The 12,638-nt window shown below is 41.2% G+C and overlaps 1 protein-coding gene across 2 annotated transcripts in view; it reads left to right on the forward strand.

The window, feature by feature from the left end:
* WARS2 (tryptophanyl tRNA synthetase 2, mitochondrial) overlaps positions 1 to 8,045 on the forward strand; it is a 99,718-nt gene extending 91,673 nt beyond the window's left edge. For both annotated transcript variants that reach the window (XM_045979436.1, XM_045979430.1), the window contains 2 exons: positions 4,862 to 4,980; positions 7,529 to 8,045. In XM_045979436.1, the coding sequence (XP_045835392.1) occupies positions 4,862 to 4,980; positions 7,529 to 7,977 (568 nt within the window). In that variant the 3' untranslated portion in view covers positions 7,978 to 8,045. The remainder of the gene's footprint in view (positions 1 to 4,861; positions 4,981 to 7,528) is intronic.
* The last annotated feature ends 4,593 nt before the right edge of the window (positions 8,046 to 12,638 follow it).

Genomic DNA, 12,638 nt, shown 5'->3' on the forward strand with positions numbered 1-12,638 from the left:
TTCATTTAATCCTTGCAACAGTCTTTTGAAGTAAGCATCATCATGACCCCCAACTCCAGACAGAGGCTCAGAAAAGTAGGAAGCTGGGGCTATGATGACTCATCCCGTAGCTGGTGGAGCTGTGGTATAAACTCAGGTAGTCTGACTCCTGGGTCCGGGCTCTGATCCTCTAAACTGATGACGAACTGATTTCATTGTGATTTTTCTATTGCTATAAAACTATCTTGGTCCTAGTGCCCTCTTCTTGAGATCATTCCCTTATTCAATAAATATTTATACTTGATCTTAGCCTAAAGGTCAAGAAATGATTACTTATTCAATTAACATTTCTTGAGCTCTGGGCAGCTCTAGTGGGGATTAGAAATTAAGAACAAAACAGGCAAGCTCTCAAAAAACTTATTTTTTTTAGCAAGAGAGAAAACAAATACAATGAAATAAACAAATGAAATAAAATAATTCGATTAGGAATAATACTAGAAAGAAAAGATATAGAATATGTGGAAAAGAATAAAAGGGAGGGTTGCCCAGCTGGCTCATTCAGAAGAGCGTGTGACTCTTGATCTTGGGGTTATGAGTTCAAGCCCCACATTGGGGGTAGAGATTTCTTGGCGGGGAGGTGGGGGTGGGGAATAAGAGGGAGAAACCAACTTCGGAGAGTATGCTTAGGGAACACTTCTCTGAGGAGGTGATATTTAAGCTTAGACCCGAAATAAAGGAACCAAGGTGTTGGAGCTATGGGAGGAACATTCTAGTAGACCAGAGGAAGTGTCTCCAACAGACCTAACTCCCTGCCTCAGATGTTTGACCTGTAAGCTATCCAGGATACATGATTTCACTGTCTTTCTAGTCTTGCAGAGAGAGAGTCAACAGTTTATTTCAATGTTCTAATGTAGTTTAAGTGTTCTTACATATGTTCAACAAGAAAAGAATTAAAAATCACTGCTACTATTTCTGATCTTGTGAATATCTTAGTGCATTTCCTTCAAATCAATTTTTTTAAGCTAATATCTCTTCTTTGCCTTCCATGTACAAGGCTCTAGGCTACAAGTTTTGCATGCATCATTATATTCTCTCTTCACACAACTCCAGGAGTAGGCAGTTGTTTTAAAATTGAAAACACAAGAGTGAAGAGGTCAAGTAACTTGTCCGGGCACATGCAGCTGGTCAGGATGGAATCTGACCCCAGAACTGCCTGACAAGAGTCCCCACTCTAACCACCGTGGCTTCTCCTTGGAGTGAGTGCAGGTTATATGTATTTTCCCCCAAATTTATATCCTGCTGTTTTGTCTTCTATTTTTCCACATCATTAAATATTGACTTTTTTTTTTTAATTCCTTGTTGTCTGTCTCATGCTATACAGACTGAGCGTTCTTCCTCTTACCTATTCCGATGATTCCAAAGGTGTGCTTTCTGTGTTTAAATCCAGTAGTGATCATCTTTAAACAAAGACCACCCACTGAGAACAAATAGAGGCTATTTATTCAGAGCTTGCTACAGCAGGCAAAACCTCCACCATCCCTTGGATTTCGTGTTTTATGTTTTTTTTTTAAAGATTTTATTTATTTATTTGACAGAGAGAGATCACAAGTAGACAGAGAGGCAGGCAGAGAGAGAGAGAGGGAAGCAGGCTCGCCCCTGAGCAGAGAGCCCGATGTGGGACTTGATCCCAGGACCCTGAGATCATGACCTGAGCCGAAGGCAGCGGCTTAACCCACTGAGCCACCCAGGCGCCCCTCATGTTTCATGTTTTGAAGAGACTTGAAGGCAGGCAGGGGAGCGGAGAGGCTTTGTGGTGGCAAAAAGGAAGATTCAGGTATGCTCTGATTTGAGGTTGTTGCCACAGGGAGGCTGGAGGCTGGCCAACTAGAAGAGAGACTCTTATGTGATTAGTTTGGGGAGTATATATAACTTTCCCTGGTTGGTCCTGAGTTGGAGGAAGCGAAGACAAAGAGTCAGGGAGTTGGCACTCATTAACGAAGTCTAAACCATTCCAGGCCAGAGGAGTTGAAATCAGTGTCATGTAATGAATGAACCTCTAGCTGTATAGACAGTGCATCTTGAGCACCTATTTTTTTTTTTTTTTTTTAAAGTAGGCTCCATGTCCAGCACGGAGCCCAGTGTGGGGCCTGTACTCAGGAACCTGAGATCAAGACCCAAGCTGAGATCAAGAGTCGGGTGCTTGGGGCACCTAGGTGACTGTCAGTTAGGCCTCCACTCTTGGTTTTAGCTCAGGTTGTAATCTCAGGGGTTGGGTTGTGAGATCAAGCCCGGCCTTGGGCTCTGTGCTCAGAGTCTGCTGAAAGGTTCTCACCTTCTGCCCCACCCCCATGCTCACGGCCTCTCTCTCTCTCAAATAAATCTTTAAAAAAGGTGGGAGTGGGGGGGTGGGGGAGTGGCGCTTAACCGACTGAATTACCCAGGTGCCCCTTGAACACCTTTCTGAAATACGATATACCATTTTAGAATTCCGTTCCCTACCTAACTACCATGATTTGAAGGGTTATGAAATTTTAGACACTGTGCTAAGCACCATACATGCCTTGTCTCAGTTTATCTCCACAACAACAGTATGGGGTAAGTATTATTATTCCCATTTTACAGTAAGAAAGTTGCCTATGATAGAAATTGTATGATTTACCCAAAGTAACACAAAATGAGTGTCAGAGTCAGGATTTGAAACTGGCCTATCCCCAAAGCCTGTGCTCTTAAATGAGTGCTATACTGAATCTCTCGCACTCACTCTCTCTCTCTTTCTCTCTCTCTCTCTCACACACACACAGCCCAACTACATGAGTATTTGAGGGGCTATATGAAAACGTAACTAATGTTCAGAGGTTTTCTTTAATAAATAAAATGTGTTACTTCCATACAAAAGAAGTGTCAAGGAGTTGCTTTCAAACCTATTGCTTATTCTAAACTTCAGAACATTTATCGGCATTTCTTAGGAAATATACACGGAACTATTTTATGACACAAACAAATATTAGTTTCATTAACTAACAATCATAACTTGCTTTTGACCAGAAAGTACTGAATATATATTCACCAGATTTGTCTCCCCAGGACTTCTGGTTATTATAAAAGATAATTTTGAATCAAATTGAATACAAATAATATTAATATAAATATATAAACTTGAATCAAAATTTCCCCCTATGTAAATATTCAAAAGAACCTGCTATGAAATCATATAAATTCCTTATGGTTCTATAACTATATTACAGGAATGTTCTTATGCAGCTATTAAAGAATTCTGTTAATGAAGACCACCTAGAAACATGGGAAATATCTATTAGGTTAACATAAAAGATAGTATGCATATTATACTGCAGTTATGTAAAATTATACATCCACATAGACAAGAACAAAGACTGGAAAGTAATTTGCAAAAAGAAAAATAATTGCAAAATAATGAGGGATCTTTCAAATTTTTTCAAAATGCTTAAAATAGCTAGTTTGGATGCTAGTCAGCTTTATTAAATGGACCAGTAGCCTGTGGACAATAATTCACAAGGGAAATAAGAACTCTGCCAGTTTTTTGAGAACCACTCCTTAACTGGGTGTAAGAGGTTTTCCTCTCCATAACAATGGAGAATAATTTTCCTTTTCTGAAGCTGTTTTGAAAAGCTGTTATTTTCCCACTCAAAATGTACCATTATCATGTAAATATTCAAGTTGACTTTCAGGCAGCTGCTTTCACAGGAGGAACATTAAACTCTTTTGATCAAGAAGTGATAGCAATTTATTCTCTTTTTATAAGCAAGTGTAAACTTAAATCAAGTGTAAACTCCCCAGCCAAGCATTAAAGACTTAAATCTTAAGTCTTCAATAAAAGACTTAAAATCTCCTGTCTCTCCCTAGTAAGACTTCAGGAGAAAGTTTTCCCCATCAAGATTTCTCTGTAATGGTTAATTCTTCCCTTGTTTGGTGTACCTCATAGAGATCCAACGCTACAAATTTTACATATGAGATTAAAATAATGGTAAATGAACTGCTATATTCTAATATTTTTGTCTTGCATCTTTATTTTGTGGGATAAAATTCAGGTCTCCTTTGTTCTTTTCCCCAGAACCATTTTCCTGCCTCCTTCTCTGGAGGTGGCTACAATCATGGATTTGTGGAGGAGCTTCCAGAATATTATTATACTTACACATGCAGCTGTAAACAATCTATTTTCCTATGTACTTTTAAGATTTATGTGTCAGTGTACTCTACATGTCTCCTACAACTTGATATTTTTTTCATTCAACGTTGTTTTTGAGATCTCTCTATATACTGTACTGACAGATTTGTTCATTTAAGCTCCCTGTGATGTATTAATTGTACTGTGATTGCAACTTACTGGAAAATGAAGGAGCCTCTTGCAGAAAGATCTTGTTACTCCCCATATGACAGGGAGGAAAAACTCTTGCCTGAAGAGCTTTCTGCCATCTTTGATTTGCAGGGTGGGGTGGAGTGGCTTTCAAGTGTGAGCACAAGCGCTGAAGCAAAAAGCATCTGGTTGAAGCTTGGATAATGTGTGCTGACTGGGTGAGGGAACGAGGAGTGGTTTTAAAATACAATTATGCTTCGAGCATATGCTCTTTGAGATACCATTCCTCCCTCCCAGCAAGATCCTGTCACACGGTGTTGATGGCTGTATTCTTCTGCTATGGAAGAAACAGAACTAGAGTAGACAAATGTCTCTTTGGCATTTGTCCGATACATAGATAAAGACTTGGGTCTCAACATTCCCTCTGTAGTTGGTGAACATTTGTTGAACACCAACAGCAAAATCGGCACAGGAAATGCAGCTGCTTGCAAGATCATTTCAGTGTAAGCAGGAGCCTTGCTGAGCTTTTCTGTCTGTCTTTAATTAAAGGTCCACACACGTTCCTGTTGGGGAGGATCAAGTCCAGCACATGGAGCTTGTGCAGGATCTAGCACGAGAGTTTAACAAGAAGTATGGCGAGTTCTTCCCAGTGCCTAGGTCCATTCTGAGTAAGTAACAAACACAGGACTGTTCAATCAGGCCAGGTTTCCAAGATGGTATTGGATAATGGACTGGGGCTTGGAATTTCCTTGGGACTAAACTTGGCTTTCTTGTGGACTGGCTTCAGGATTTGGAACTAGAATCCCCATCTTTCTCTGTCCTGTGGGACAGGCAGACCTCATTACATTATTGAATAAAATAGCCAAAAGAATTTGAAAAGTATGGGAAAGACTAAAAATGAAAAATAATCAAATTCACTAAATTATGTAACACAAACACATGTATGTATATGTGTGTATATTGGTAAATTATATAATACTTTATATTGAAAAGTATATATGGGAAAGACTAAAAGTGAAAAATAATCATTTTCATTGTAAAGCATTATATAATTTACCAATTATATTTCTTTAGTAAATTATGTTATATATTGAATATATATTAATCAATTAATGTATTAACATTATATTAAATATTAATATAGTAACCTATGCAATACTTTATAATGAATTATATATAATATATACATATATTCTTCCCTATTTTATGGATGGGGAAACTAAGGCTTGGCAAGGCTAATTTTGCATCCAAGTCACATATCAAGTTAATGGCAAAGATCTTCTGATTCCAAAGCCATTGGACCTTGCCTTCCCTAGTCACAAGAAAACAAAGCCATAAGAAGGAGAACTGCTGAATCACCATCTTGATAAAACAAGAAGGAGTTGATCATTCTCACACCCTCTTTTCTTAAATGCCCAACACTGATAGAAGGTATAATCCTCCTACCGGATCTGAAGCATCACCAGCAGCTGGGAGGCTACACAAGTTTGGAAGGTTCTGGAGGAAAGAAGCTGTGCTTCTCTATCACATTTTGGTAGGGATGTAGATTTGTGGCAGGGGCAGAGATCATTGAGCCTAAGCTCTGTCCATCTTTATTAAACTGACAACATTTTATAGGAGTTTAACATGGGCTCAGTATATGAACTCAGAAGCATAAGGCAGGTATGAATTTTGAAGCTATTCCAGTAATTCACACAAACAAAAAATGGGCCTACCATGCATTGAAATCAAGCTTCTTTTAGCAATAAGTAATAGTTTAATGTTCTTGCCTATTATTATTTTACCTATTTCAACTTGAATCCTTCTGCAATAGCCATAAAACAGGCAATTATTAATAACACTGGTTTATAAAACACAGCTTAACATCTTGATTCTATCAGAGCAATAACCAAGTCATGTGTGTGTGTGTGTGTTGGTATACACTTACATAACTGTGGTAAAGAAATGAAAGGATTGCCATAGATTGTTAAAATTTGTTGGGGGCAGGAAGGGCAGTGTTCTAGGCAGAGGGTAATTAGCTAACAGGGATGAGCATAGAGGAAAAGAGAGAAGGAGAGGAAAGACATAGAACAGACTTTTTAGAAAGGTATGCACTGCTAACATGCAGAATGATTTCATTTATCTAAGATTAAACATTGTATGTGTATGTATGCATTAAAAGATGCATGAAAGTATGATCAACCAAATGTTTACAGTTTTATTACATGTTTCAGATGATCTTTATTTTCATGCTTATATAAATGGCTTGAATTTTTCACAATGGGTATTTGCTATTTTTATAATCAGATATAATAAGGTCATATGACAAGAAATAATAAGTGTTGGCAGGGATGTGGAGAAAGGAATCCTCGTGCACTGTTGGTAGGAATGCAGACTGGTGCAGCCACTGTGGAAGACAGCACGGAGAGTCTTCAAAAAATTAAAAATAGAAATACCCTATGATCGGGTAATTCCACTAAAATGAAAACACTAACTCAAAAAGATATGTGCACCCCTGTGTTTATTGTAGCATGATTTATAATAGCCAAGATACAGAAGCAACATAAATATCCATCATCAGGTGATGGATAAGATAGCTGTGGTATTTAGACACATGCTCAATCATATATACTCAACCATAAAAAAAGATGAGGTTGTGTCATCCGAGGCAACACGGGTGGACCTAGAGGGTATCATGCTAAGTGAGGTGAGTCAGACTGAGAAAGACAAATATCATATCTCATTCATAAGTGGAATCTTAAAAAAAAGAGTGAATAAATAAACAAAAAGCAGAATCAGGCCTGTAAATACAGAGAGCAAACTGATAATTGCCAGAGGGGAAGAGGGGGGATAGACAAAATGGGTGAAGGGGAGAGGAAAGTACAGGCTTCCAGTTACAAATGAGTAAGTCACGGGAATAAAAGGCACATAAAAGGAACAGCATAAGGAATATAGTCAGGGTGGTAGCATTGTAGGTGATGGACAGTAGCTGCATGTGTGGCGAACATAGCATAATGTATAAATTTGTCAAATCAGTGTTGCACACTGAGATTGGAGTAACATGGTGTGTCAGCCGTACTCGTTTATAATAAAAATAATAATAATAACAATAAAGCCCTTTGGTCCCCTTGGCACTTTCTAAGATCTAGACACTGACATTCTGGTGTGATGTTTTCTGATCCTGTTCTTGTCTTCTGGCTTTGGTGTCGGTGTGCGTCTGCTGGCGTTGTTGTCTAGCATCCATGAAGAAAGTAAAATCCCTCCGTGATCCTTCAGTCAAAATGTCCAAATCAGACCCTGATAAACTGGCCACGGTCAGGATAACAGACAGCCCCGAGGAGATCGTGCAGAAATTCCGCAAGGCTATGACAGACTTCACGTCGGAGGTGACCTACGAGCCAACCCGCCGAGCTGGGGTCTCCAACCTGGTGGCCATTCATGCAGCAGTGGCCGGCCTCCCCATAGAGGAAGCGGTCCAGCGGGGTGCAGGCCTGGACACGGCTCGCTACAAGCTGCTGGTGGCCGACGCTGTGATTCAGCGGTTTGCTCCCATCAAGAGGGAGATTGAGAAACTGAAGACGGACCGGGGCCACTTAGAGAAGGTTTTACAGATGGGGTCCGCCAAAGCCAAAGAACTAGCCTACCCCGTGTGCCAGGAGGTGAAGAAATTGGTGGGGTTTCTATAGGAAACTTCCCCGCATGGCAGCCTGTGCACTCCTAATTAATAAAGGCAGCTTTCCTCCCAAATGAAAAATGATGGCTTGGAGACATTTAGTTCTGGTACACAGGATTATTGGCTTCATATGATCAATAAGAATTTGTAACTTTCCAATAGAGCAGTGTTCTAAATCCTGTCAGCAAATGCTGTGGCCAAGAAAGAAAAGAAGGCCTGACTCTGTATCCTGAATTATTTGCGGCACATGCCTTACCCTGAGTTTAGGTACACGAATGTAGTTGAGGTATAATTTGGCAAGTAAGGGTATCATTTGTCTCTCTCTCTCTGGAGTACCTACTATTAGGGGTGCTCACTTTATGTGTCCCATCCCTTTTAAACGTTTTTGTTTTGTTTTGAAGTAATCTTTACACCCAACGTGGGACTCAAACTCACCGCCTGGAGATCAAGAGTCTCACACTCCACTGACTGAGCCAGCCAGGTCCCCCTCTGTCCTAACCCTTTTAAAAAGTAGTACTTAGATTCTTAGATTTATAATCCTTGGGATGTCGTTTGGACCCATTTGTGTTGAGACCTTATAAAAATAAATTGATTATTATAGTTCATTTGTCACTGAGATAGTACCTGTCTAAATGTATTTAAGTTGCTTAACTTGTCCCTGATGAAACCACACTGACTGTCCCAGTTAGTAGTTTTGTTTTGTTTAATTCAGAAATACATGATACTACCTTCTGAGAAGGTTCCATGATTTCAGCTTGATTGATTTACAAGAACCCAGGTTCCAGGATCCTGTTCGTAGTTGAGTACTTCTTTGCCTTCGCTCCTAGTTCAACAGCACCAGCCCCCTGGGAAATGTATCGGGGGATTGACATTTTACCCCCCAGGAAATCGAGGCCCAGGGAATACATTACCTTGTGCAGTATCTATCACTCAGTAAGAAGCAAGTCCAAGATGAAAACCTTCACTCCTTAAAGAGTGCAGTTTTTCCCATTAGGATAGAACTATAAAGAGCAGGATCTATGGGACTCCAAACATTCTTATTTTGAACGTGAATACTTGAAATATAAGACCTGAACTGTAGACACTGTTCATATCGGTATTCAACCAATAGCCACCTGCTTTAAATCTGGATTCAGCCAACCTTGGTCATTTTTGCTTCTCAGAATCCCCAAAGCAGATCCCAAGTTCTGTCTCCGAATCTTCTCAAGGCAGAGACGCTCTGGCAGTATCCTGCCAGACCACCATAGTAATGAGGCCTGATATTTTAGATTTTCCCGATGAGTGGAAGCTTCTCACCTCCCCTCTACCTCAGCCCCTTTGAGTAATAACGAGTCACTCTAAAACCTAGCTTCTCTGCACTTTCCAAATATGGAAATGACAATCCTGACTTAACACAGCAAGACCTGTTAGCAAGCTTTGTAGGGGAAATTGCTTGTAAGTTTTTTTGTCAGTGGGTACCATGATCATAAGGGACTAGACTGTTGGGCAAAGAATTTGTTTAAAGATTTATTTATTTATTCATTTGGGGGAGGGGAGAGAGAAAGTGCAGGGGGAGGGTCAGAGGGAGAGGAAGAAGGGGAGAATCTCAAGCAGGCTCCCTTCTGAGTGCAGAACCTGACACAGGGCTTGATCCCATGACCCTGAGATTATGACCTGAGCTGAAATCAAGAATCCGAAGCTTAATCGACTGAGCCACCCAGGTGCCCCCCAAAGAATTTTTGTTCATATTCCTTAAGGAAAGGAAGTAGAGTAGTCCTTTTATCAGAAAAGATATAAGTACACAAAACACTGCATCCCGGAATCCACCCCAGGTCCAAAATCCTTTTCGGGATCTTTTCTTGGACTATGATATCTATGATATCTATAGACCTAGAGCCTCTTTGGGCATAGTTCCTCCAGGGCTCTTCCACCCCCCCCCCCCCTTAAAAGGAACCAAACTGTGAATACTGGAAAATGACAAAATTAAAGATAGATCTATCAAACCAATTGTTTGTGTCTGTGTATTTTTTTTTATTTTTTATTTATTTATTTGACAGAGAGAGAGATCACAAGTAGGCAGAGAGGCAGGCAGAGAGAGAGGGGGAAGCAGGCTCCATGCTGAGCAGAGAGCCCGATGCGGGGCTCGATCCCAGGACCCTGAGATCATGACCTGAGCTGAAGGCAGCGGCTTAATCCACTGAGCCACCCAGGCACCCCTGTGTATTTTTTTTTTTAATCCACTTGCCACACCTTTCATCCACAGAACTAAAGGTGCCATGGAAAGAATCTCTGAGGAGAAAAACTAGGGGACTAGGATGACTTTCAAGGAGCAAAGCTCTCACAGTGAGGGTGGGCTTGTGACCATCCCGCTCTGGTTATCTTTGCAAGTGACCTAAGGGCTCCTCAGGTCCAAAATCCACAGCCATGACTGAGAGACTTGCCAGTGACGTCAGGAAGTTGGTAAATGAGTCAAGATGAGAACCTAGATGTCTTTTCCTTCCTTGCCACCTACCTGCACACCTCAGCACAATCTTTTCATTGAGAGGAAGAATCAGAGAGACATCAAACTTGTGGCCCACCTCAAAAGGTGATTTTAATTGTCATTTTCCATATGTTTTGTGGAGAGTTGAAATGGTGAAAGATATTACACATGGCAGTAGCCATGGCCAGGTAACTCGGTGTTCTTTAGCTCTACAGGCTGACAAACCCCATTTCAAACCCACTCTGACAGACCGCCCCTTGGAACACCTGGGGGTATCTTGTGCTATGTAGGAACCTCATAAACATGTCTCGAAATAGTGTCCGAAAATGGGCTAGAGGTTTCTTTTAAAGTGTGGGTTGCTTGTTTTTCAGAAATCTTAAAGATGCCGATCCGCACACACTAAATAACACTGTTGAGTTGTCACATGAATCAGGCACCCTACCAAATGTCTTAGAATGTTAGAACGCTGTTTTCCACGTGCGGTTCCCTGCCCTGCGGTATGACCACGACCGGGCAAATTCCCTGGCTCTCCCCCAGACCTACTGAATCAGAAATGTGGGGGATCAATTCCAGCAATCTGTGTTTCAACAACCTTCCAGGTGATTCTGATCAGAATAAAGTTTGAGAGCCACTGCTTTATATGTATTCTCTTGTTTAATTCTCAGAACCCACTCCTGGTACCAGTCTCGTATTACTAAGAAGGAGACCGAGGCATGGGAGTGCTCCGTACGTGCTCACTAGCCTCAGGGACTAATGACTAGCATGTTGGACAGCGTGAGTAGAGCATATTTCCATCATCACAGAAATGTCTGTTGGACACTGCTGTGTGAAGGCATTCAGCTTGCTGATTTTGCTTGTAGTAGGTCAAACACATACAGGTCAAAACGCTCCAGAGAGAGAACTCTCAGCTGGAGAGTTCATGAAGATAGTGAAAGGACTAGTTGAGAAGGACAGACCATAGAGCTCCCCAAACAATACTGGAGTAATAAGAGCTAGCATGTACTAGTCTGCACTTGCTCTAGCTGGGGCACTCTGTGTATTTATATGCAATATCTCTCTTCATATTTCTATCAGGCTATAAGATAGGAACAATTAGTGCTGCTCTTTTAAGTAAGTAAAGTAAAGTAAGTAAAGTAAAGATTCAACCACTTTTGTAAGGTCATACATTGGTTGTCACTCTCGTTATCTCCGAGTTAGGAACCCATTGATACCACTTAACCAGTGTGCCCAAGGGAATGGTCTGCCCCTTCTTGACCAGTCTAGATTGTGAGCCTCTCCTGTGTGTCCCGTGACCTTAGCCCTCACTTCTCCCTCCCTGCCTCCGTTCTTCCTACCTGTGCTTCTTCCTTCAATGCTCCTGCAATTATTCCCCAAAAGTTCTTCGTTTGCTCACACAGCACAGTCTAGTGTGGTTCAGATTTTCATCACCTGATACAGGGATTTGCCATCAGGTTTTGTGGCAGAGACTCCTCACCATGCCCCAGTATCTCGTCTCCCCTTCCTTCTTAGGGATGGAATCCTCTCCCTTAGTTTTAGCAGAGAATGGAGTGCCAGGTAGGGACCACATTTGCAGCCTGCCCTTCAGCAAGCGATGGTTCTGTGAATTTGTTCTAGCCAATGGGATATGGGCAAAAGTGATGTGCACAATTTCCAGGACACATCTCTTTTAAAGGAAGTGGCTCCCACACGCGCACACCTTTCCTGGAACAGCCCATTGGGCCCATGGATAGAAGCCACAAGAGAAAGATGGGGAGAATCAGCCCCTCAGCCTGCATCCCTGAACTCAATAAGCAGGCTGTCTTTTTGCCCTGGATTGCCCTCCCTAACTCTGGACTGTTACGTGAAAAATAAACTTTTATTGTATTTAAGCCACTTTATCCAGAGGTCTCTTTGTTAGAGTACCTACTGAATGAGAAGCTCCAGATGGGGCTCAGCAGTCGGTTTTAACAAGCCCTTCTGGTGACCTGGATGCCTGTTAATGCTTGAGAACCACTGTCCTGGGGGACCAAAAAAGAATAAAAACTGGCCTCTGTCAAGGAATTGACCTTTGAGATAAAAAGGTACAAATAGATAATCAGTCATAAAAACATAATTATTGCCTTGATGGTCTGCTATTTTCCTGTCTGCTCCTCTCTCTTCATCAGATTAACTCAAAATAATTTAGCTTAGATGTTTACAAATGTGGTTGTTTATAGACAGCCTAAAAGCTTAGG

This window comes from Meles meles, chromosome 1, assembly GCF_922984935.1.
Source record: "Meles meles chromosome 1, mMelMel3.1 paternal haplotype, whole genome shotgun sequence".
In the NCBI taxonomy this organism is placed as follows: Eukaryota; Metazoa; Chordata; class Mammalia; order Carnivora; family Mustelidae; genus Meles; species Meles meles.